At 45.5% G+C, this 26,281-nt stretch overlaps 1 protein-coding gene across 6 annotated transcripts in view; it reads right to left on the bottom strand.

Moving 5' to 3' along the window:
• The window catches only part of Gramd1b (GRAM domain containing 1B), a 235,639-nt gene that overhangs the window by 158,681 nt on the left and 50,677 nt on the right, over positions 1-26,281 (bottom strand). For 4 of the 6 annotated variants that reach the window (XM_075966287.1, XM_075966288.1, XM_075966285.1 and 1 more), the window contains exon 2: positions 4,394-5,251. The exons of the other annotated variants lie outside the window; for them this stretch is intronic. In XM_075966287.1, coding sequence (XP_075822402.1) covers positions 4,394-4,770 — 377 coding nt within the window. In that variant the 5' untranslated portion in view covers positions 4,771-5,251. The remainder of the gene's footprint in view (positions 1-4,393; positions 5,252-26,281) is intronic. 6 annotated transcript variants of the gene reach the window in all.

Genomic DNA, 26,281 nt, shown 5'->3' with positions numbered 1-26,281 from the left:
TTTGGCCGAGATATTTGAAAACACGTGCAGGCATTAATTCGATTCTTCACATTTTATTGTCATTGTTGGTCTGGGACAGTACTGACTCTAAGAGCTTGTCCCACTGAGTTATTCATTGTTCAGAACCTACACTGACTCCCACTGAGTTAATACCACTTTGTATATGAAGAAACCAAAGCCAGGCCTGACACACACATGTAATCTCAGCATTAGGGAATAGATCACTAGTTCAAGGCCAAGCTTGGATGCATAAGACCTTGTCTCAATCAATACATAAGTGAATGAATAAATAAATAAAATTATCTAGTCTCAAGGATTTTGTTATAGCAACAGAAAACAGTAAGATAGCTATCCATTTCCATCGCCAATAGACATTTGGTCTTCTCAAATTCAGCAGTCTATAAAAAGGAAATTAGTGGGTATCTAAACCCGGTGATCCAGATTGGGGGGGGTTGGGGGCTTGACGGTGCTAGCTAAATGGTATGGCTGTGTGTGTTTGTGTGTTTTGTATGTGTGTGTTGACAAAAGGATTTTTAAAATTAACTGTGTGGATGTGTACACACATCTATCAATATAAAATAATGGATTAAATACTTTTTTTCCATCCTGGCATTAAGTACTGTTTTCCACAGGGTCCTGTGCATGCGCTGTGAGCACTCTACTACTGAGCTAGACGCTCAGCTTCAAATTCATTAGGATTTGAAGATTAACTGTGTGACATCTAAATCATATCTTTTTATTTTTATTTTTTGAGACAGGATTTCTTTGCGTAACAGCCCCTAGCTGACCTGGATTCACTCTGTGAATCAGGCTGGCCTCGAACTCAGAGATCTGCCTTCCTCTGCCTCCTGAGTGCTGGGATCAAAGGTATGTGCCACCACGCCCAACTTTTCTAAATCATATTTCAATAATTTTGTTTAAAATAACTCATCTCTAGACTCATCTCCCCACTAAAAAGTTCTCAGACTTGTGAATAAGGAGACTCTCACCTCAGAAAGAGGAAAGGAACTTACTGTTTATCATCAATGAGCACCTATGGGTCACCACCAGGGGGAGGTAGTGGGCAGTGGAAACAGGATGGATGCATATGGATGATACTCCATGCTGTGCTGCTTTGACTTTGGTTCTGATTTGCTATCGTTTGTTTGTTTGCATCATTGAGTCCAGGCTGGTCTGAAATCTACTATATAGCCAAGGATGACCTACATCCCCAGCTCAGTCTGCCTTTTTCTACATATGCAGTTGGCCTTCTGTATCTCCCAGTTCTGAATCTACAGATCCAACCAGTTAGAGATAGAAGAATTCAAAAAAGAATTATACCCCAATTAAGTCCCCCCCCCCAGCCCGAAAAGCAATCAGGGTTCCCTGTCCTGTGGGAGGTCCAAGGAACCCCCACCTCCATCCAGGTCTAGTAAGTTGAGCATCCAAACTGCCTAGGCTCCCACAAAGCCAGTGCATGCAGTAGGATCAGAAACCCATTGCCATTGTTCTTGATTGCTTTTCGGGCTGGGGGGGGGACTTAATTGGGGGAGGAGGGAAATGGGAGGTGGTGGTGGGGAAGAGACAGAAATCTTTAATAAATAAATAAATTTATAAAAAAAAAAAGAAAAGAAAAACACAGTGGCTATCCTAGGATGAAACCTGTACTATTTCGAGCGAGGTACACTTGACGTCAAAGGTGCACTTTCCCGCATACATTCTGATCCCAGGCTTAATGAAGCCGTCACAGTAAGAACATTAGCTTGGTGTATGGTTTGGGGAAGAGGGAAATAAATTCCTCCCAGAATATCTGGTAGAAAAAAAAAGAATTATCTATACTGAACATATGTGGACTTTGTTTCTGACTAGACCTCACTGTATCATCCAGGCTGGCCTTGAACTCCCGGCCATCCTGCTCCAGCCTCCCTAATGCTTGGATTACTGACCTGCACCTCCACGCACATATAGAAACAGACTTCCTTTCCCATCCTTGTTCTCCAAATAATACAGTACAGCAATTATTTAGACAGCATTTACACTGTGCTTCGTATTAGAAGGTACCTAGAGATGACTTAAAGTGTATGAACACAGGCCACCAAATGGGCCAGCAGGCAAAGACACTTGCCACTAGCCTGGACACCCAAGTTCAAATCCTGGAATCCTCATGGTGGAGGAGAAAAATCATTTTCTGAAGGTTATCCTTTGAGCTCCACATGTACAACCTATAACACACGCACGCACACACTCATGCACATACACGTGCTCTGTGAAAAGTTATAGCTATGGGAAAATATGTATGTGTTATATGCAAATACCATGACACTTTATATAAGGAACTTGGTGACTACAAAAAGACCTGGAGCCAACCTCCATGGATACCAAAAGATGAGAAGACATACATTTTCTTCCAACCCCATATGCCAGCACATTAAAAAATAAATAAAACTGTCTTAAGCTATACCTAGGAGGTAAAATAACCTTCCTATTTTTAAAATTATCCTTCCTACTTCAATAAAAAAATAATATTCTACCATACCCTTAAATAACTCAAAATCAGAAACATCTTCCTTCCATTTGCTCAGCTCCCCCTGCCTACGTTGGCTAGCAATGGATGACTCTCTCCTCTATATTTTGTCTTCAGTAGATGCGGCAGGATGTCAATGCCTCTTTTCGGGTCTCACACATGTGAGGAAAAAGTACCTGAGCTGACAAGCTGGTCTAGCTTGTGATTAACCCCCATCAATCCTCAGTTCCCTCTACTCTGCGAAAAAAGCAACAGGGTGGAATGCCAGAAAAGAAAGACCTGTTGCCCCCAAAGCCATAACTGGGAGAAACTGTGCAGTCACTGCAAACAGGAAAGAGATTTCATGGTAAATCACTGGGAGGAGCCCCAAGACTCAGAAGGGTCATCTCCCGCACAACCTAAGCCTAGCCCTCAGCACCACGAAGACACATCACACTGCTACTTTCTTTCGATTTTCACCATATTGCTCCCTTAGTCCATCTTATGCACCTGACCTCACAAGTCTCTCGCTGTTTTCTTTATCCTATCTGCACTTGTCACGGTTTTAACCTCTCCCTTTCAGGACCTCTTCTATGTCTCCAAGCTTCTCTTTTCTTGCACCACCACTACAGGTGACAATGGCCCCATCGCTTTAATGTCAACGAAACTTGCACGTCTCAACTTCTTTTTGTTACCTGGTGCGTTGGGTTTTTTTTTGTTTTGTTTCATTTAGGTTTGGGTTTTTGAGATGCCATCCTTTCCAGGTGACCAGCGCATATCTGAAACTCCAGGAGTCTTCCCGCTTCCACTTCTCAAGGTCTAGGATTACACGCAGGTACCACACAGTTTCATTTACTTATGTTGTTTTGGAGATGCTGGGGGCGCCTTTGTGTTAGGCAGATACTTCTTTGCATTAGCGTCCTATCCCACTTAGCTTCCACATCCCTTCACATCCTGGAAACCCTTCTCAGCATCACCACCACTAGCTGGGGCCACGCTTGAGCTCCTGAGAGCCACTCAATAAATGCTTCCTAAGTGAACATGAATGAGGCTGCGCAAACGGGGTAAATGAAATGATCCCCATTAAAGTCATTCATTAGTTACCACCATCAACCACAACAATGCCCCCCCCCCCAACAGCACAAACATCCTGCTAACAGTCATAGCCCCTGAGACTCAAAGCAAATGCGGGGTGGGGCATGGGGTTCACGAGTACTGGGGACTCTATGCCACCATGGAAACTTCCTGAAGGAGTACCCCACCAAGGCTTGATGTGTAACTACCCTGCAAGCTTCACACCAGTTCTTGGATGTGGGCAGCAAACACCTACCTAGCAAAACTGGAGCTGGCAGGGTGATCGAGAGACGTGTCTCTGACAAGGTAGGATATGTGATGAACACTTCTGCCTAGGCATCTGGACCTGTATGTGCATCTTAACGTAGGAAAAACAACAAAAAGTAAAGTGGAATTCGGAATTCCACGTGGAGGCGCCACTTAAACTTCTCTCGCTAGCCCTGGCCATCTCCACCGGTACAATGGAATCACAGCACTCTCTCTACCTTAGAGTTTCCCTGAGGATAGAATTTGGAGGCAGGGAGAAGCACTTACTACAATAGTCTGCACACAGTAAGGGCTCAACAAATACTGATGCTATTTTACTGTTCATTCTTGCTGTGAGGATCAAGAGATGAAACGCAGCATGAATCTATGTCAGCCTAGAAAGTCCCTAGTCCTGAGCTGTGGAGACAAAACCTCTAGCACTGGTGCCCTGGCAGCTCCTGAGCCTTGGTGACGTGAAAAGCTCCAGCTTTGGTCCCGGAAGTTTCCACCAGAATGCCCTGGGGCCCTAGACGGCTCTGGGGAGGGGCGGGAGGTGCAGGGGAGGACAGCTAGAGAGAAACGGGGACCTACCTGCTCTCACTGCACTCCTTCCGCTCCCTCACCCGCAGCCACTTGCGGAGCAGGAAGCGCTTTCGGCGCGGGGACGCGCTGGGTGTGGAGCAGTTGGACCACGGGGTGTCCTCGTCGCTTGAGGGCGTAATCTCAATGGACGGCAGCTGCAGGAACTCCTTGCCCGGGGCCAGGACGCCGGGTAGATCTGGGGTTACCAATCCACCTTCCAGGCTCTGCTCTTGCACGTTCTTCATTCGGCGCATCTTAAAGCGCCGGCGGCGGAGCGTGGGGGTGGACGAACTGGACCACACCGCGCTGCCCTCTGGCGCGCCCTGCGGCTCGGGCACCTGCAGAGCGGGCAGCTGCAGGTTCTCCATCATGTTAGCTGCCGGCATCGGGGTCCCTGGCCGCTGCCCGGTGCCCTCCACCTGAAGCCTGGCTCGCGGCTCCCACTCGCGGCTCCCCACCCCGGGGCCGATGGCACTATCCGCTCTCACGTTCAGCGAGCAGCTCGAGCCTGCCAGTAGATCAAGTTCCTTTTCCTGGAGCGCCGCGAGGAGGGGACTGGTGGGGACGCCGCCTCCTGCGGTCTAGAACTTTTCGGAGCGCGCTTCCTCACGCAGTTCGCCGCGGAAGAGGCGACCCCGGGCGTAGCGGCTGTCTCTTGCCAAGCCTCGCCACCCGGCTGCCCTCCTGGGGCTTCCCTCACGCGCCCGCGTGTTTGTCTTCCGCTGCGCTGGCTCGCTCTGCCGGCTTCTCTGCCTTAGCGGGACTCGGCGGCCCCGGGCCCCAAGGGACTGCGCAGCAAACTCTCAGTGGTTTGCGTTCAGCAGACTGCGTTGGGGAGCCGGCTTGGCGCTGCAGGAGCGTGGAAGGCTGGAAGAGGCAGTGGTAGGAGGGAGAGGAAAAAGAGAGAGAAAGAGCAAGGGAGACACTAGATAAAAGCAAAAAAGGTGGAGGAGGTGGAGCTGGGGGTTGAGGCAGGAGTGGGTTGCTATCCTGAAAGGACACGCACGCACAGGCAGCGACAGCCGTGTAACTGTACACGGAATCCCTTGGGGAGGGACTCTACCTCCGAGTCAAGGCTGCTCCAATCAGCCTAATGAAATAAGAGCACAATCCAAACTTTCTCAGGGCAACGATTGGCCGAGCAGTTCTGGTTAGCAAACTCCCTGCTTTCCCCCCCCCCCCCGGGGGGGGGGGAGGAGAATCAATGGATTCAGCCCACACTCTCAGACCACCCAAGATACAGGGTTGAGGGAAAACTAGGGGACTTTTCAGCGGAATCTCTCTCTCTCTCTCTCTCTCTCTCTCTCTCTCTCTCTCTCTCTCTCTCTCTCTCTCTCTCTCTCTCTCTTCTCCTAAGAAACGTGTATTCTTTGAGTCATTTGGAGGCCTGACGGGAAACACTGGGTATAGTCAGAAGGACAAAGGAAGGTTCCTGAAGGCTGCTTCCAAAATGGCAAGCTGGGAGGAAAAAACGGTTCTGTAGAATGAGCCGAGGACACTACACGTGACACAAAGGACAGACAGACCGACTGGATGAAAAGACACAGGACACACGGGACCAGTAAGGAAAAGAGTCTGCCTCTGCACATGGTGTGTGACCCTGCCAAAACCATAGCTTCATTCTAAGGAGAGGAGGGCGAGTGAAGTCAGACAGCAGCCTCTCAGAAACCCCAGAGTCAACATTCTAAAACTTTCTGGTGCTGCTTCAGACTGCTGGGAGCATGGGCTGGCTCACAAAGTCTACTGTGGCTGAGGGACTCTGAACTCAGAAATATGGAATAATCCCTCTAGTGTATCAGTGTTTTACCCCCTCCCCCCGTTCCCCAGAGGCAGGTGTACCCTAAGAGGTGGGGGGTAGAAGTGATCTGCTCTGGGAAGACATTCTTGGTGGGACTGAACCCAACCTGCTGGACTATGGGCAAGAAATTTTCCTCTTCAGTGGCAGACCAAAAGGAACAACAAAGACCCCACTAAAAGGTGTACAATTGACCTGTTCTCTTAGCTGCCATTTGTCAGTCCAGTTTCCCTTGGAGGGAGGGATAAAAATCACATCCGTAAAGGTCATAAGAATTCACTGCAAAATAGAGTATATCCCTACAGATCAGGAAGACATCTGAGGTAACAGCTGGACATGTATCAGACCGTCATGTCCTGCAATGGCACAAGGGGGGAGCTTGAGACGTCCTGATGTTACACAACGTCCTTGAGGTTGAGAAAAAGAGGAAGTGCATCTGGCTGACTAGCCAGGGCCGGCTGCACACTTCTGACCTCTCTTCTGACCCTTCGTATCCGGCTGCTGGCTTGCACAGGCATGACTTGGTATCCCTCTATTTTAACTCCTGCTCACAGTGGAGAAAGGAGACACCCCTTTCCATCAGGTGTCAGACCTGGCAAAGAGCAAGACAGCTCTTCCGGCTGAGAGCAGGAGCCTAGACTGGGACTCTTTGGAATCAACCAACGCTCTACGTAGTTTGTTCGCTGTCTTGGATCTCCTCCATGGAGGACCACTTTGTAGAGGACAGACAGCTTCCCAGTTCAGAGAACCTGCCTGTTAGATGGACTGTTTTTTATTTATTTTTTAAATTACGTTAAAAATAATACCAATCAAAATTCCCACTTCCTCCCCTACTCCCACTTTCTCTCCTATTCCCCCACCCCTCCCCCAGTCCTAAGAGAGGGCAAGGTACCCTGCTCTTGTGGGAAGTCCAAGGCCCTCCACACCACATCCAGGCTGAGCAAGGTATGCATCCAAACCCAGACCCAAAATTATGAACATGGTATGTACTGACTCATTAGTGGATTCTAGCCATTAACAAAGGACATTGAGCCTATAGTTCACGATCCTAGAGAAGCTAAGTAATAAGGTGAACCCAAAGAAAAGCATATATTTTTTAGATGGACTGTTGATATACAGGAGAAGTCTCTGTGCTTAAGGGAAGCAGGACACTGCCATTCATTTGGAGCCCCCAAAAATTTAACAGATAATTTGAAGAAAGAAAGGGTACACCACAATACCACACACACACACACACACACACACTGTCATAAACCTTCTGAATTTTAATGCATTGCTCTCAAAATGAAGAAGAGCCTCCAACTTTCTCCTCCCATGCAGCTCAGGCAGGTATCCCACAAGAGAGCCTAGACCTAAAATCCTCTGAGGTTTCAAGCAAGCTTTGGGCACAGCAGTGGTTGAGAAGAATTGCTTACATTTCACCTGACCTGAGGGAAAACCTCTGCCAGACCAAAGCTAAAAGGTTCTCACTTGCAAAGGAGCAGATACCCAAAGCATCCCCCTTGCCCCTGACCTTGTCGGCCACTCCCTTCCACCTGTAGCCTCTTCTTTCCTTATCCTCTTCACCCGTCAAACCCCCAATCAAAATTAGGAGTTCAAGTTCATTCTCACTTACACAGCAAGTCTGAGGTTATCCTGAGCTAGAAGGACCTTATCACAGAACAAAACAAAGCTAACTAACAAAAAGAAAGCCAGACCTCACACCCTCAGACCCTGCAACTGTCTCTGCTTACTTTGGAACACAGATAGTTGCGATTGTCAGCAGTTGTCCCCTCTAAGACCCCCGAGAAAGAGCCAATTATTTCTCCCTTTGAATATTTCCAATATGCTTTTTATTTGTATGTGACCTTTAGACTTTGCAAAAAATGTTCTCATACATCACATTGCGTCGTCCAAGTGACCTTAGGACTGACGTAACAGAAGTTACTACCCTCTTCTTGCAATCATTAATGTGGAGCAGGCTGCAGAAACTTATTCAAGGACTCCCATGAATGACAATGACTAATCTAACAAGGCCAGAATCAGGCCTTCAGAGATCAGCGTAGAGGCCAGCAAAATCATCTAATGGGCACCGACTCAAGAAAGCAGTGCCCTGGTCGTTCCAGACTGTAGCTGTTCAGTTCCAACAGCTGTTTTTACAAATAGGCAAAAAAGAAGCACAAATCTGGAGGGAGGTCAGTTTCCGAAAGCAGCTGATGGAGGTTGTCATAGCCAAAAAATACCCACAACTCCTTTTTAGACTTGCATCCTCTCCTCCCCACATTTCCCCCCCCCTCTCTCTCTCCTCTCTTCCCTATTGGCTCTAAATACCACCTCAGTTCTCTGGGAAACTGACCTCGTGTGTGTGTGTGTGTGTGTGTGTGTGTGTGTGTGTGTGTGTGTGTGTGTTGGGGGGGGATGCTTCAGACAGGTGGTGTCCGGAATGTCCCAACCCCCAACCTCCAACCCCACATCTAGGCCTCCCAGTTTAAATGAATGGATCTCATGTTACCAAGTGGCTGTTGTTTATTCTCAGCCGTACAGGCTCTCGCTTCCTGTCGACACAAGACACCCAGCACCTGTCTACGACTTCTGGAGACCTGCAATGGCATAAGTCTATTCTCCGGAAAACTTAACTAACAGCTTTGAGAACAGATGTCTCCTGAGTACACACTTAGACAGAGCACGCTGCGAAAGGTGCAGTCATGCCCTAACCCAATGGACAGAGACTGTGTTCCACGCAGCATCCGTCCAAGAGCATGGGCAAGAGCAGACTAGGAATCCGTGAATGGAGTTTGTGGCTTGCAGGAAAGCTGGAGGTGGGGGCAAAAATGTAGCAGATGCCGCGACAGGAATGGGCAGATACTCCCCTCTAGTCTCTTTTTTACTGAAAGACTTTGTGCAAAGGACAGTGTGGGGAACTCATGTTCAATGACAGACATGTATGTGCCCAGAGTTAAGACTGGTTAGCGACTGGAATGCATGGCCAAGCCCAGTTAGGAATGGCTTTCTCTTTAGGCTTTTAAAAGGTTAATGGAGCCTAGTTAGAGCAATGGAAGAAAAGAGATTATCTTTTTTTTAAGAGATTATCTTTTAAAGGCCCGTATTCATCCTACCAGTGTGCGGATCTAAGGCTCAGGTTTTCCACTTTAAAACAAAAGCAATTTGGCAGGCACTGGGTCCGTTTCTGTAATCTCAGCACCAGGGAGGCTGAGACAGGAAGCTTCAAAATGCAGGTCCAGTCTGAGCTAAATAGCAAGACCCTACCTCAGGAATTAATGGATTAAAATGATTTGGTTTATGCCCCCAAACAAAAACTGGTCCGAAATGACTGCTCTTGGTTGCAGACGCTTTGATCTCTGACCTTACTGCGGCCCACAAACTGCTTTACCACCTCACACAGAAAGCTAGAAACACAGAGACGGTCACTAGGGTAACAGTGAGGCAGGGAGCAAGGCATAGAGAATATGGGATAAGAGAACAAATGAAGAAAGTCACTTGAATCCGCCTTTTCTATATATCTTCTATTTTCTGAGTTTCCTCTTCACTCCCCCAACTGCTTAGAGGAGCTAACCACTTAGGAAGCCTAAGAAAAGAGCTTCTGAGATGGCTCAGTGTGTGAAGTTGCACACCAGCAAAGCTGAACTCCTGAGTTCTAGCCCCGGCACCTACATGGTAGGAGATAACCTACTCCTGCAAGCTGACTCCTGACAGCCAAGTAGACCACAAATATGCAAGCATTCACATACACACACACACACACACACACACACACACACACACACACACACACACGAATAAACAAACACTTTCTGTTTTTTTTTTAACAGTCGTAAAGAACCATATTAAATTTGTGTGTCTTGGGAAGCAAGATAGAATAGGAAGCCAGCTCTAGCTAAATGCAATCTAAAGAAAGCACAGCTGACCAACCACCACATCCAACTCCTCCCGAGGATAAAGAGCCTTGGCGGACAGTCTCTTCCAGAGAAGAGAGCCTTGGAGAGCGCTCTCAGCCTTGGGCAGTGCACAAATTTGGCAGAGGCTTGCTTCCATCAGCCTTCACAGGCACGAGGGTGATCTCTAATGTCACCTGGTCATCCTGGGAGAAGGGCAGCCACCAGATAAGCCCTCTAGTTTCATAGCTCTTCAGAGAACACTTGGCATAACATTTGGCTGCCCTTCTCTGTGACACCAAAGTACAGGCAAATGCCATCCCCTCTTGTCGCTTAAGTCTTGCAAGGACAATCCTTGTGCAAACCAAGGCTGGCAGCAGCTTCCTAAAGTCACCCCCATTTTACCCTTGACTGGTCACACCATGCTCTAGGTAATCCGGCTGCATTCCTCAGAAGCAACACAGAACACACACACACACCCAGCACGGACTACACTCATGCTAGTAGAGCTTCAAGTCCCTTTCTGTCACCCACTATCAGATTGGATGTGGCCATTTCCAATCTGTGCACTCAAGTTCTTGACTAGCTTCCTCCTGGCATGCTCAAGAACTCTAGACCTACAGTAAGCATTACAACAGAGATTGGCATTTAAGAAGTATTCTATTACTCCAGCCTTCACAGTGTCTGATTGCATTTCTCATACCTTTATTGGGAAAAGGACTATTCGTGTTGATTTTCCATTCAGTTTATGGTTACAAGGAGCTGTGAAATTGGAGCACCACATAAACTCCTTGCTGAGTGCTGGAGACCGAGCAAGAGAAATCTGATGCATTCCGCGCACTGAGCACACTGTTCAGCAAGTCCCAGTAACTCATATGCAGATGAGATGTGGGTAGAAAGATAAGAGTGTTCTAACTAGAGGGAAATAGGTGGTCCATGCAGTTCCTGTGGAGGAAATGGTATTTAAGACTCAGGATATGAAGGCAAACTCCTATGGTCATAGCACTCACAAGGCTGAGGAAGAATTGCTTTGAGTTTGAGGCCAACTTGAGCTAGTAACTTCTGAGCCAACTTGGGCTAGAGAGTGAGACTTTGTCTTGAAAACAAAAAGGCTCAAGAGAGCATGAGCAAGGAACTCAGGACCGCGAGGGGTGCACTCATACGCTGAGACAATGGGGATGTTCTATCGGGAACTCACCAAGGCCAGCTGGACTGGGTCTGAAAAAGCATGGGATAAAAGCGGGCTTGTTGAACATAGCGGATAATGAGGACTGCTGAGAAGTCAAGAACAATGGCAGTGGGTTTTGATCCTACTGCATGTACTGGCTTTGTGGAAGCCTAGGCTGTTTGTATGCTCACCCTATTAGACCTGGAAGGAGGTGGGAGGTCCTTGGACTTCCCACAGGGCAGGAACCCTGACTGCTCTTTGGCTGATAAGGGAGAGGGAGTTGATCGGGGGAGGGGGAGGGAAATGGGAGGAGGCGGTGGCAGGGAGGAGACAGAAATCTTAAATAAATAAATAAATAAATAAATAAATAAATAAATAAATGGTTCAAGAATGAAATAAGTAGAGAAAAATAAGATAGTAAACGTTTAAAGACAGAAGCCACAGAGGCGCAAAACTGGAGTTTTATAAAGTAAGGGTGCAGGTTGGAACAGATGAACAGGTGTCCTGTGAGATGAAGGAAGATAAATTCATTGTGGTGAATGTTGATGTTAGATTTCATTTTTTAAACAAAAGGATACAAGTTAAATGGGTTTTATTTGATTTCTTTTTATTTTTAGTGATTTTTTTCTTTCATTTTCGGTGGATAAAATGGCATTAGTGACTTACTACTGACCTGTATTTGGAAGACTATTAACTCTGGCAGCACTTTGAAATACATATTAGAAAGGAAACAGATCATTTAGGAGACTGTCAGTTGGTCAATGTTTTGGGGTATTAAATTCCTGAATAGCAAACAGTTCAGATAAAAATATGGGTGATCAGAAATAGGGCAGGAAAACAGAGGGAATGAGAGGAGCTGAGTGAGGAACATGGGGCCTGTTTAGATGTGTTCAGAGACACAGAATGCAAAAACAAAACAAGCAACAACAACAGCAAAAAGTCACAAGAATGAGCCATGACTTTGAAGTCAAGGAAAGTAAGGAATCAACATTGCTTACATGGGAATGCTGAGTGGATTATACCATGCTATCTGCCCAGGTGGGAAATGGAAATACATTTAAGTTGGGGTCTGCTACAACTCATGCTTTTTATTCCCCAAAGACTGAGACAATTCTTTTACATCTGATAATTAGGTCTCTCATGACCTCTGAGTGGGAGCAGCAAGAGAAGAGATGACATTGCTGTGGGTTAGAGAGTAAGTACAAGGGATAAATGGCTTGACTGCAGAATCAGGTGGTTCTTTCCAGGAATAGGTAGGAGACATTCATTCATTTGCAAACCATTCTTTTTAGTCAGGGTTGGTTTGAGAAAAGGTCTTGCTCTGTAGCTGGCCTTGAATCCACACCCTCCTGCTTTAACCTCTTCTACGGCCTGGAGTTACCTTGGGAGAAGTGTAGGGGTGGGGGAAATGTGGTTTGTGTTTTGCTGTTGCTCCCCCTTTAAATTGTGTGTGTGCTTTATTGCTGAGAGACGTTATGTTTCAAGAGAACAAAGTGTGACTACATGATTATGCCATTTAAAATGGAGTTCTGTTTATACCTGCTAAGAAAATTGAAGCCTGGTGGTGTACCTGGTAATCTAACAAATCAATCAAAAAAGCATTTAATATTCCCAGGCTCTCGGCACATCTAATAGTAGGTACTATAAGGAGGTGTTTTTTTTTCCCAAAAGTTTGTGTAGAAGTACTCATTTCTTCCTAAAAATATTTCTTTTGAAAGCTCATCACGGATGACTCTAGCTTCGTCTGCTTCAAAGCTGGAGGAGGGAAGGATAGAGCAAAAAGCCAGTCTTAAAAGTCCAATTTGAAAGGAAAAACTACTTGAATAGAAATATGTACCACAGGTAGTTTGAACACATGGCAGAAAGATCCCAATCCAAAGAATGTCACAGAGGCGACTATGTAGCCCAGGGCTGCAGGTTTGCGGAGATTTCCAGGGAAATGGAGGGGTGGGTGTGCTTCCAGCAAGCACACTGAGGCAGACAAAAGAGTAGGGCATGTTCTAGATCTGCTATCAGAACACTGTGTGGAGTGGGATGGTTCTTCAGCTCGATGAAGGTTGCGGGGGAGTACAGAAGAAGCTCAGAGGTGAGTCTGGGCTTTAAGAAAACATTGCTCTGATCACAGAATCCCAGGATAGAGAGGCAAAGGTTTCAGTGATCTGGTTCAACCACCACAACATCATCCTTGCTCATTTTGTTCAGTGGAAAGCCAACGGACAGAGAGATGATGTTGTTCTTCTAAAACGTAGGGACAAGGCTGAGCTTTACACGGAAAGGGTTCTGCAGGCCCCTTGAAGTTAGAAGTCAGAGCTACAAGGTTAACTCCTGCCAGGGGAAGGCTCTTAAGCTGTAGGAATGATTCCTTTTATGCAGCCAACCACTTTCTATTTTCAGGCTGGTCTCTCCCCCGTCCATCAGAAAACAGTAGCCATTTTCCACAGAGAAACAAGCCAATACCTGGGACTACTTGAGCACCATGCTCCAACCCCTTGTAGAGTTGAACAGAATCCTCATAACATTTTCTCCTGTGATCCAACACTGAAATCAGACAGGTCTCGAGACAAATGCCTGACTTGCTCTCTTAGGGTATGATGCTGCATTTGCCAAGAACCAGGGACGGTAGCCGTTACATACTAAGGCCAAGAAAAAACTATAAGTCACTTTGTTACAATACATGAAGAAGTTGAAGAGAGGTGGGCTCCACAGATGATTTTCACCATTGGCCTTTATATTCTCGCCCTGGACTCAATTCCTACTGCACAATGAATGAGTCATTTTTCTTTCTGCAAGCCACACAGCTAGAGGGAGTGTCTGTAAATAATTCATTCCTAAGCAGGCCCGCCTTAGCTGCGGCCTTCTGCCCGTCAGCTGTTTCTACTTTTCAGGAACACTCCATATGCATCCACCGTGGCAACCCTCTGCCCCAGAGCTGGCCCACAGGCGAGCAGCATGCTTGCCTCCCTTGCTCCTCCCCGGCAGTTAGCCCTGAATCACTGTGCTCACAGTTCATATCCATGCCAGCAACCACACAGGATTTTTACATAGTTTGAAACTGACACTTGGGAAGGTGAATACAATAGCGGTTTGCGAAAATACAGATTGAAGTCAGGGGTAGTCTCAGAGTTGAGTGTGAGGCCAGTCTGGGCAACAGAAATAAATATAAATAAATACAAATAAATAAATAATAAAAACACAAAAAGAAAAGAACAAGCATGATGGAAGATAGATTTAAAACCATAATCTTCACTGGCAAGAAAACTCGGGGGGGGGGGAGAGTTCTTGCGAGGTATGGACAATGTGGCCATGGGTTCAATTCCCACTACCCCAAAAGAAGTTATATTTAAAATGATCTTTTAAATACAAAACAAATAATATGTCTCACAAAAAATAATTTATGAAATTGTTTATTCGAATAGGTAAATTTTTCAATTAACAACTCGAGTAAAGCAAGGGTCCTGCGAAGGACTCTATTAAATAACACAGGCCGTCCACACTGTGAACTTTCAGTGCGCATCACTGGCTGCAGACTGGACTTCTGGGTATGTATCCAGTGAAGGAAGGCTTACTTCCTATTCCCTTAGCCATGCCCTAAATGAACCAGGTACCTTTGGGAGACATTAATTCCGCCTAATGGTTGGATTTCCTTTTCTTTGTTTTGTGTTGGAAACAGGTCTCACTATGACGCCCTGACTGGCCTAAATAGAACTCACTGCGTACACCAGGCTGGTCAGGAACTCATAGAGATCCACCTGCTCCTGCAACCTGAGTGCTGGGATTAATGCTGGAAATCACCACCCCCAGCACAGCTGGGCATTTTTATGAATATTCCTTATGCGATAGAATTTTAGTCCTAGAAGGAACATTAGATATTTACTGCAATGCTCGCCCACTTTCAACCCTATCTCGCGATTCATGATGAGAAGTGGAGGTACTAGCAGGGTAAATCTTGGCCGGTGACCACAAGGCTGAAGTTGGAAACTGCTGTGTGTTGATCAAACATCTCTGGGTCAAATTCTACCTTAGTAACTTCTAAGACTGTTTTCTGAAGTAGCATTTTGACTTCAAAAATAATTTTAAAACAAATTGTGCAGAAGAGTCCCTAACAGCCACACACATCATGATACACATACATCTAACCCCCCAAAAGGCAACACAGAACACGCAAACCAAACACTAGCACTGTGGGAGTGCTAATCCCAATGTGCGAATGTTTAGCTTTGCACAAAACATCTAACAGGATGTTTCTCTTCTTTCCGGAAGGCTCTTTGCATGAACAGAATGCCTTTATGTAGGAAATTCCCCTAACACAGTTTTTCAAACACTTTTTATTTGTTTCATTTTGTTTTGCTTATTTTGTTTTTTTTTTTTTTTTGTGATGCAGGGACTATGCACATGCAACAGCATGTGTTAGGAGGTCAAAGGTCAGAGGATCAATTCTCTCTTCCAAGCACATGTGAGTTCTGAAGCCAGTCTTCAGGCCCGGAGGTAAGGGCTTTTACTCCCTGAGCTATCTCTCTGTCCCTGATAATGTATTTTAATTATTAGTTGATGTTATATTATCTCTAGATTCATGTATATAAAATATTACACAACTCTTTTAGGAACAACACTACTTACTTAATAAAACTCATTGGTCACTTACCAGCTTGCATGCTCAGCCCTGTGAGTTTAAAATAAACGTGGGACAGTTAGGTCTTAAAAAAAAATTAAAAGTCCACCAGATGTAGGTTAGGAATAGTTCAGTGTCCTAAAATATGTAGATTCACTTAAGGCTTCTTGAGCCAAGCACTGTATATTCTCACCTGAGCCTTATAACAAACCTATGAGTTAAATATCATTTCCTGACCTCATTTTCAAGATAAGGAAACTGAGGCCTAGGGAAATGAAGATGTTTAGGTGTCAAGATGTGATTCAAACCTAAGCATTTCAACCCACCCAGTGTTTTCTCCACTCCATCATCAACCGACTTCAATGCTATAAAATCTGTGTTCCTAGGTGCTATATAAACTGGTTCTCCCTGCCGTTTAGTTTTGTGAATACTTTTATTTGATTTCCAACTTGGTAAACAAATTAATGTTTAGAGTTGTAATTCCACAAATGGAGACATGTTGTTCTCTTGTTTAATTTAGCCAGCCTCTATTAGCTCCTTCAATAAAACAGACCACAAACTTAATACCAATCTCTCTCCAGGCATTCATATTGAATTCTAAGTATTTTTTTAAGCAAAGAAATACAGCTCCAAATATCCAGCAGAGCGCCTTTGCCCAAACTCCCAGCAGAACTTCCTAGCAGCAAGAAACAATTCATGTTCAGACAGCATAAACATTAATTAATAACGTAAATGTAGCCCTAATTGTGTCTCTAACACCTCTCTTACCTGGTAAAGAGTCTACCCATAGGTCTCAGCAAAGCAGCAGGACTGGGGAAGCCCTGCACTCCAAGGCCTCTTCTCCCCAAAGGCTTGCCAACTGGACACTCTACAAAAGGACTGCGAACGTGGAAAGGAGAAATCTCCGTTTTAAATGAAGCTGGCTGTCTTCTCCAGGAATAGCTCAGTAAACACTAGAAGACCTTTAAACAGGGCTTTCCATGGCCTTAGCTCTGATTTTGCCTCTGCAGGTAGATAACCTCTTTACGGATGTAGTCAGGCAATGGCTTAAATCTTGATAGTCAGAGCAAAGTCTCCTTTCTTAAAAGCATGCTCACGTGGTCTCATTCCATGTAAGGCTGCCTCCTCTGCTGGTCGGACCTTGGACCTTGGACCCTGGAACCTGGACATTAGTTTCCAATCCCCACCGTAATGGAATCTCCCCAGTTTGACTCCAAGAACAGCTAGTCAGCTCTCACCCACCCTGTAAGGGCATCAGGCTCACCATGATGCTCATTCCCCAGGCTCCAGTCTTTCTCCTTCCACTCCACCTACCACCCAAGTGGAAAAATTCCCCTCCTGCCTTCAGGAACCAGAAGTTTTAAGTGAAGAGTTGTGAGACTCCACCCACAGAGATGGTGGCATGCAGGGGGAACATGCTGGGAACAGTCTCATTGTAGGGTTGTTCTAGATGACCATGGGTTACTTTTCTAAGGTTCTACAGCCTTCCACAGGTCAGGCGGTTCTGTCAGAAATCCATGCCTGCCCCTGTTCTTCCAGCTGTCCTGTAATGCCTCATGGCTTCTGTCTTGAGAACATCCTTCATAACCATTGGAATCAATCACCGTAATATAAAATAATCTCAAAGCAATCTCTTCTCATTCCACCAGTATCCCCTTGCGTCATGATCACTATTGCTGTCTGGTGCTTGGAATCCACCCCACAGCCTCGTCCCACAGAAAGCGCGGCATTCCAAGCTCTATCACCTCCAGCTCTGTATCAGAGTTCTGCTGTGTATTTCCCACCTCCCACTATACCTGGCATACAAACAGGATTTATGTCTCATTTGTTTTTTAATCTGTGATGGATGAGATCACTGCTTCATCCCGAGCCTTAAGAAGGATTGGCAGTGGGGTCTGCAGGGGTGGGTGTGGGAGGCCAAGTTGGAAGAATTAAAGATGGGCCCAGGTGTTGTTTCCTTGCCTCAAACCCTCTAGAGAGTGTTCTTATGCTGCAAAGCCTTTTTGGAGAGATGAAAACAGACTATATCGCCTGCCTGGGCCCTGCAATTTCTCCAGGGACAGCTCTGCCTGTGGTCACAGTTTCTTTTGGATTACATTGCCTCCCTCAGCCGCCACCTCGTAGGAGGTCTCCAGAGGAGAGACCTCAGACCGAAATGGTCTTTGCCCAGAACACTCATTTCTGATTAACTTAGCACAAGCTTCTCAGGTAAGGGCATTTGGACTCTGGATCTTTGGGGAGCAATTAAAGCAAGGGATGGAATGTGTTGGGAAGCAGCCGCCTGTTTCTCAACTCTTATGGAAACTTCCTGAACTGAAGTTCTGTTGTGCCTTCTCTTATCAGGGCCCCAGCTTATCAGGCCTGAGAGACGGAGACTGCATCCCAGTGTCTCCATATTAGCAACTATCCCAACAGGCGCCCTGGGAAACCAAGGAGATGTGCTGGCAGCCTCCCAGGCACCACCATCTTCTTCCCCAGTTCCTGATGCAAACAGCTGCTGCACTGGCCCTGAGACATACATTAACCACCACCGGAGTCTCCCTGGGTGTTTATTTGCCCCCCCCACCCCAGTCTCCAAACAGCAAAGTGCTTTCAAAGGACTCCGTCTCCACATTTTATAGATAAGGCAGACCTCTCTCTGGGTGCTGACTCCAAAGATGCCTTTGCTACTTTGCTGTTACTTCATACAAAGGAGGGGTTCACCTGGTAACGTCAAGCTGTGCTCTGAACCACATGTCGCACGCCTTCCAGAATGTAAACAAACTTCATTTTTAATATAGCTTTAGATTTACAGAAGTTACATGCTTTTAAAAACTAAACTTCCTCCCCCTCCCTGTTTCGGTTTTGCTGACGGAACCTCCTCGTGTCCTGTAGCAGGACTACCGCCATTGTCAAAGCAACTGGTTATCTGCTTCACTGAAACAAAGTACCTTGAGTGGCTTGGTGCAGATCTGAGGAACAATCTGCTTGTTTTCTGAGGATAACTCTTCTTCTTCACAAAGAAGAACATGAGTACCCAGTTCTCCAACGAGGGTGGGAAGACAGTTCTATTTAGAATAACACACAAATGAGCAGAGCGAGACCGTAGAAGGTAGGCTATCATAAGGGACAAAGGGATCTAGAGGGAGAGGAAGCGGGAAGAAGGGCTGCCTAGGGGAAGGGAACCAGCAAGTGGGAGTGGGGGTGGGGAACAGTGGTGGCGGCAGGGATACAAACAAAAGCATAGGATAAAATGTAGGCATGAAATGTCACCAGGAAAGCCATTACTCTGAGCTGGGGGGAGATGGCTCTGTGAACAACCTATTTCCTGTGCAAGTATGAAGAACTGAGCTTGAATCCCCAGAGCACAAAGAAAGCTGGGTACTTTCTACAAAAGGACGAGTGTCGGAGGCGGGAGACTGAACTCTCCCGATCCAGCCGCTGTGTGTGCGCTGGCCAGGACTAACACCCAAGGCTGTCCTTCGGCCTTCACACATGTGCTAGGGCATGCTCACTTGTGCTCTCACACGCAAATATGAACACACACATCATGCATATACACATCTCTCTCTCTCTCTCTTGTCCTCTCTGTGTGGTGGAGAGAGAGTGGGAGAGAGACAGAGACAGAGGGAGATTGAGATTTAAAAAATAAAGAAAATTTGGGTTGGAGTTAAGTGGACTGGCTGCTTTTCCAGAGGACCCAGTTTTAATTCCCAGCACCCACGTGGCAGCTTAAAATTGTAACTCTATGCAGCTCAGGGGATCCAATGCCCTCACCCAGACACACATGCAAAACATCAGTCAATGCACACAAAATAAAAATAAATAAATCATTAGAAAAAGTAAAGAAATCTGTTGCTTTTTTTTTTCTTTATAGTAGGGTCTCACTATGTAGTCCTGGCTGTCTTAAGACTGACTATGTAGATGAAGCTGGCCTCTGGCCTTTACCTCATACTCACAGAGATCTATCTGCCTGCTTCTGTCTTCTGAGTATTGGGACTAAAGGTGTGAACCACCAAGCCTGGCCTAAAGCCAATTATGTTATGTCTAGCACATAAAAATAAAAGAACAAATATAGTCACAGCAAGACTAGCTGGTATTTCCTGCACACTTGGTATGAAGGAGTACCATCTCAGTTCATCCCATAGTCCGTCCAGGTGCCATTGCTACTTCCTTTCATTTTCTTGCTTTTCTTGTTGTTGTTGTTTTGTTATGCTGTTTGCTTGGTTGGTTTTCTTGAGACAGGGTTTCTCTGTATAGCACTGGCAGTCCTGAAACTTCTTGTGTAGATTAGGCTGGCCTTGAACTTAGAGACCTGCCTGCCTCTGTCTCTCAGATGCTGGGGTTAAAGGCCTGTGCCACCATTACTCCATGGCTCTTCCCATTTTCTTTCTTTTTTTTTATTCCCCCCCCTCATTTTCAAATGATAAAAAGCGAGACTTGGAATGTTCATCTAAAGACATAAGATCACGCAGCGGCTGAGCTGGGGTTCAGTCCTGATAATCTAACTTCAGAGTTTTGACCCCCTGATGCCCAGCTGCCTTCACCTTGTTCTTTTATATCACCTCTCAGTCCTAAGATGTGGCAAGTTGTTGTACCCTTACAATGGGCGTGCTTTTGTTCATTCAGTTACCATTTTCATAACATGTAGTGGGAGCTAAAGGCATGTCGGGACTCCTCCTGTGCTCCTGCACAGGACAGTTACTGTACACACCTATACAAGGCACCAGATGGATTTTTAGTATTCATCAGCACAGCCTGTTTGAGATAAACGTCAATGTGGTGCCTGTAGGCATATCTCCCAGACATCTGCATTTCTGAGATTGGCAGGTGCTGGTGCATAGTCTCAGGCACTTTCCAATCACAGTAAGCTCATATAACCATTTATGTCCCTGCTGACAGGAAACACGATATCTCTGCTTACAAAGACACATAAAACACACATCATAGAGCCCGATAAGAAGCCCCATTCCCCACCCTCAGTGCCTCACAGGCTGCTTCTCTGAGACCCAGCGTTGGCAGCTTTGCACACACCAAGTCATACACAGAAGATGGATGAAGACTATGGTCACATCAACAGCTTCAAGTGTGGGTTGATTTATCTCAAGGCAAAGTGGAGAAAGGAGGAGGTGGCAAAAGGCAGCAACTGGTGGAAATTTGATCACCGTTGTTGCCATTATTACCATCAGGAGCTGGAACGGAGCTCTTGGGCTTGTCAGCTTCTCGGGTTCCACCCCTTGCCTTTCCTAAAGGAACTAGAGGACGCTTCATTGCTCCCTTCCAATGGCAGTGCTTTTACCATTCAATTATCATCCCCATCACACTCAAAGGGAGTTAAAAGATGGCATTCTGCTCTTCTATTCAGGCGGGTGATCTTTCTGTGCCTTTCATCACAGGAGAAGCAACTGGTAAAGCTAGGGCAATGTACTGTAACTAATGCCCTGGAGATGCCCACAGCACGGGAACCCTAATCCACTTTGAAGACTCACTGTGTTCAGAGTTCCAAGATCCATAGGAAGTTATATATTACAGTAAAACCAGCTCTAGCAGAAAGTCTCCTTGAACCAGAACTAAGCTGTTTTTATTTATTCCTAGTGCTTACAAGAACTTGATGTAACCAGGCAAGCAAACCTCAAAATTAAGACACCCAATTTAGGCCTTGGCTGAGTACAGTAATAGCAGACAGTTAGGTTTTACACAAAGGCTAAGGATGTGTGCATAATATCGTGATCTCCCAAGAATCATATGGGGTCAAAGAGTAGCATGCTGTTTCAGTAGACTGGACCGGAAGCATGCCTCAAAGGCACTGTTTTGCCAATGAAGCAAAACAAAAATTAGTCAATCAAGCAGCAACTAACAGGAAAACCACTAATAAATCCTTGTTTTAATCACATTCATGCAGTTCCATCTGTGTGCCATTTCAAACCCCATAATTCAAAAGCATTTTATATGCTGCATTTTATTAACTTTTTAAATGTATATTTGAGTTTTGTAGTTCCAGTTGCTGATGGTGGCTTTATTATTATCACTACCAAGTTTGCACTGGCAGACTTCCTTACAGGTGGGCGTGGCCTGCACACTTGCTGGGCACTTTTTGATCACTCATCTGGGTGAAGACTCTACTCGTTTGTGAACTTGCAGAGAACATGACTTTTCTGATCTCTTGCAGTTATGTCCAAGGGACTTGGGAGACACTGCCTTAGGTTGCCAATCTTCCTCTACGGCCGAGGTGTGTTTTTCCTGGGCCTGCCAGAGGCTGTTTCACAGCCCTACTTCCTTCACCCTGGAACCAGAGGGGATACCTCCAAAGAGACAGATTCCACGTGTTCTTCTGATACATTTGAGGATATGCAAATGTAAGAGAGCTCACTGTCTCTATATCTATGTATTTGGGGGGGGGGGTGGAAATAAATCCAGGCTTTCTATGTGTTGGGCAAATACTTTATGGTTGAGCTGCGCCCTCCAACCCATTAAAATATTTTTAGCACCCAAGGAGTTGTAAAAAGAAAAAAAAAACACATGCTTTAGAAAGAGCATCTAAGAACCTAATAATGTTTATTTACCCAGAAAGGATCATGGCAAAGAGTAAATGATGGGAGTGCAGCCCACAAGTTAGCATCTTTACTTCATCGATACCTACTGGCCCCGAAGCACACTGCAAATACATAGCTCCCACCCAAGAGCAAGTCAGCTCCAGCTCAGCTACACAGTGAATGAAAAGACACAGAGGCATCATGAGAACTAAGCAAGCCTCAGGAATCCAAATAAAGGGGCTGGATATCACAGGAGATGCCACCACATGCACAGATTCAATTTGCTCTTCTTGCTGCCTTATTTAAGGATGTCTGGCATTGTGAGGGAGGGGGCAAAATTATCCAAGGATCTTTGAATCCAAATGTACTTCTCTAAGACCAGGACAGTCTGGACTAAAGCCTGCTGTGATCCTCCTGCCTCAACTTCCTAAATGCTGTGATTAGAGACATGAACCACCATACCCAGCTTGCTTTGTTTTGGGAGACAGACTAGTCTAGACTGGCCTGGAGCTCATGATCCCCCTGCCTCAGCGCTGGATGTGTTTTAGCAGTGGGACACCTTTGGATGGCTGTGCAGGTTAACAGAGCATCTTTTTAAAAGAGTAACAGTTTTGCAGTGCTTTTGTTTCGTCTTGTTTTGGGGTGTATTTGTATGGAGGGTAGGATACACACGTGGGTATACAGCTGTGTGGGTATACATGTGGAAACCAGAGGAGGATGCTGAGTGTCGGGAGTCTTCCATTATCACTCCCTGCTTTCTTCTTTTGAGGATGGGTTTCTCTCTGTTTCTCTCGGAGCTCATGGCTTGGGCGAGGCTAGCTAGCAGGCCAGGGCCTTCTAGCTCTACCTGTCTCTACACAGAAATGCATAGCCATGCTCATATTTATATGTGGGTGGCTGGGATCCTAATTCAGGTCTCCATGCTTGCTCAGTAAGTGCTCTTATCCACTCTGCCATTTCCTCAACCCTGTTTTGCAGTATCCTAAACATCACGATTCTGGAATGGAGAGGAGCCCTAGACTCACTCTGTTACTCACTTACTACTTGATTTTAAGAGATTATCTCCATCCGTTCTTCTACTCACTTATCACTCAAGTGTATGGAGTAGCTACCATGAGCCTGACACACACCAGCCCTTCCTCCTCAAAGAGTGGGAAGGTTAGGGGAGAAACATAATAAGTAAATGAGGGAGTGGAAAGACAAGAGAGGTAGGAGTGAGGTGAACTCTCCAGAAGGATTGAGCAAAGCATGGGAAGAAGCAAGAGAGTTAAAATTTATCTACAAAGGCATAATCATTGTGTTATTATCTTAAACGCTGTTGGGAGAGTTAAAAGAAGTAGACTGTGGAGTGTCATTAACAGTGTGCCTGGAATAGAGCAATGGCTAAATAAGAGCAATCATAATTACAACGACAACAATGAGACGATGATGACGAATTCCTATGACCACTGGCACTGTCCGCGCCTCTCCAAACCCATCCAGGGTGCTGATCATAGCCACTTGTTTTTATTGGATGACCTTGAAGTTGAGCAACGCTGACTTGAAGACTGTCAGAACAATCACTGTCCTCACACGTAGTCCAAGGATGCAGGCCTATCTGCACACTCATTTTCCATGGTCAACTGAGCAAAAAGGCTACAGAATGCGTCAATGAAGAGCGTGAGTCACTCGCTGACGCCTGCTCTGTGCAGCCCCTCTCCTTGGAAGCCGAGACAAGAGTGGTCTGGGCACCATGGGTGATGACCTTTGAAAGTTCTTCTCTGTAGGGAAGATAGACTCTTCAGGGGGTTTGAAGAATCCAAAGGGCTCTCACTCATCCTGTGTGCTTCGAAGGACTTCAGAGGGGAACCAAGCAGAGGTGGGCGTTGTTTGTCACTTTCATCCCTTCTCCCAAACTTAATAGAAAACTAAATTCATTCCTTATTTCAGAAGAAAGAAGAAATGAAACGAGCTGGGTGAACAGTATCTGGGCTGCTGAGGAAATGCCCCCAGTGTCTCTCTCTTTTCTGCAGTTATGTCCCTGGATGTTTGTTGATCAGTGTTCTATTAAAGACACTTTACCTGGCACTGCCACTAATTTAATGGGAGGCACACAGAAGATTCAAAGACTCCAAGGGGCTCTTATTATCTGGATAGAAAACACTTCCTGGCATTTCTCAGAGAAATGAAGGGAATGATGGGAAGAAGGGAGAAAAAGTTCTTTCCTTTGACGCTTTGATACATGTATGCGCCCCAGTTTCCAACAGAAGTGGGGGACCAGGACTAAGTGTTCTCTAGTGAGATAGTGATATCATCCAGCCTCCATTCCAGGGAGATGGTGCTAAAGGCTTCACTCCTAAAACAACACTTAACAATGTAACTAAGGCTCCATGTGGGTCCTTGGAGGTTCTTGGCGTTAGAAATGAAATCAGATAAAGTTTCAGAGAAAATAGCATGTTCCAAGAGTTGGGTTTTATGTGACAGCACAAAGCTGTTAGAAGGCAACGTGGAAAATGCAGTCCCAGCTATGAAGATGGAATTAATGCCTTTGGGCCTTATAAGCCCGTTTCTCAGAGTTGTATCTTTTGGAGGAGTAAGTGGTGAGTTGTTAGACCCTCTGATATAGAAATATCAAGCTCAATATTCAAGACCTTTGCTTGGCCAAAACACCTACTTCTCTAGGCCCAATGTCGGACTGTACAACTCAGCAAAAGGAATATGCATTTCATGTGCCATGAAAATTAATTATGTCATGGTCGTTAAAGTGTCATATGTAGTATCTTACACACTCAAAACCTGGTTTAGTTCTTCTTTAGTAACAATTGCTATTTATTAAGCAAAAGACAATGCTTATGTAACAATGAAAAGTTGGCAGCAACTGCATTAAATAACAAAATAGTAAAGAAACCATGAAGACAGAGGAGTTCGCTCAGTGAGCAATGGTACTCAATCCTGACCACCCAAGTTTAACCCCTAGTTCCCATATAAAGAGCCACATGTGCTATTGTGCATCTGTAATCCCAGCACTCCAGATGTGAGACAGGAAGCAGCAATAGGAGAACCACCCAGATGCTCACAGATCAGGGATCCTGGAGAACGCACTGCAGGACCAGAAACAAGAGAGACCCTGCTGCAAAAAAATATAAGGTGAGCTGACTTCTGCAATAGGTCCTCTGACCTTCCCAGGTGTCACGCAGCATGTGCATGTCTGGGTGAGCTTGGGCACATCTGCACGTGTGTATACACACATAATCTTCTTTTAATTTAAGAAATATCATGGCTATTTAACACTCATACATTTGCTATTTATTTAAGCAGTTCATAGTTATTTTTGAGTATATGTACTGGAAAATATACATATCTACACATATATAAAATATTGGGTATCTATGTATATATGGCATGCGTGTATATGTATAAAACATGAAAATGTATATGTACCTATCTAGAAAATAAATAATTTTCTATGTTGCAGTAAGTAGTATTGTTGGTTTCACTGGCTCATAATTTTTCTTAAAATAATACAACACTTACCCTAAAAATATCACAATCAAGTTCGTCCCTTACCTGAAAATGATAAATTAAGGATGGACCCATGGTCCCCTGAGTATTTCTGAGTCTCTGGAGGAAGACACGTTGAGTCAGTGACAGCAAACTTGCACCTGCCACCTCAAACCCAGGCAGCAATTAAATCCAGATGGGGAGAGCCATCATCTTCTTCCTGGGTTTAATTATTACACATTGGCTGCAGATGTGTGTTCTAACCGCTACCTGCCACATGCCAGGCTAGGTGCTGGGCCTTCAATGATCACATAAAAGAGACAGGCTATTCAAGTTTATTTAAATATTAGGCAGAGGGATACAGAAGGAGTACAGTAGGTACTGCATGGGATCCATTCATTTTTCTCAAAAGACTGTAACGTGGACATGAAGACTGGGACGAATGGGATTGCTTCTTAGGA

The sequence above is a fragment of the Microtus pennsylvanicus genome, chromosome 3, assembly GCF_037038515.1.
Source record: "Microtus pennsylvanicus isolate mMicPen1 chromosome 3, mMicPen1.hap1, whole genome shotgun sequence".
Classification (NCBI taxonomy): Eukaryota; Metazoa; Chordata; class Mammalia; order Rodentia; family Cricetidae; genus Microtus; species Microtus pennsylvanicus.
Note: the sequence above shows the minus strand (reverse complement) of the source record. Positions and strands in the feature narration are given on the sequence as shown.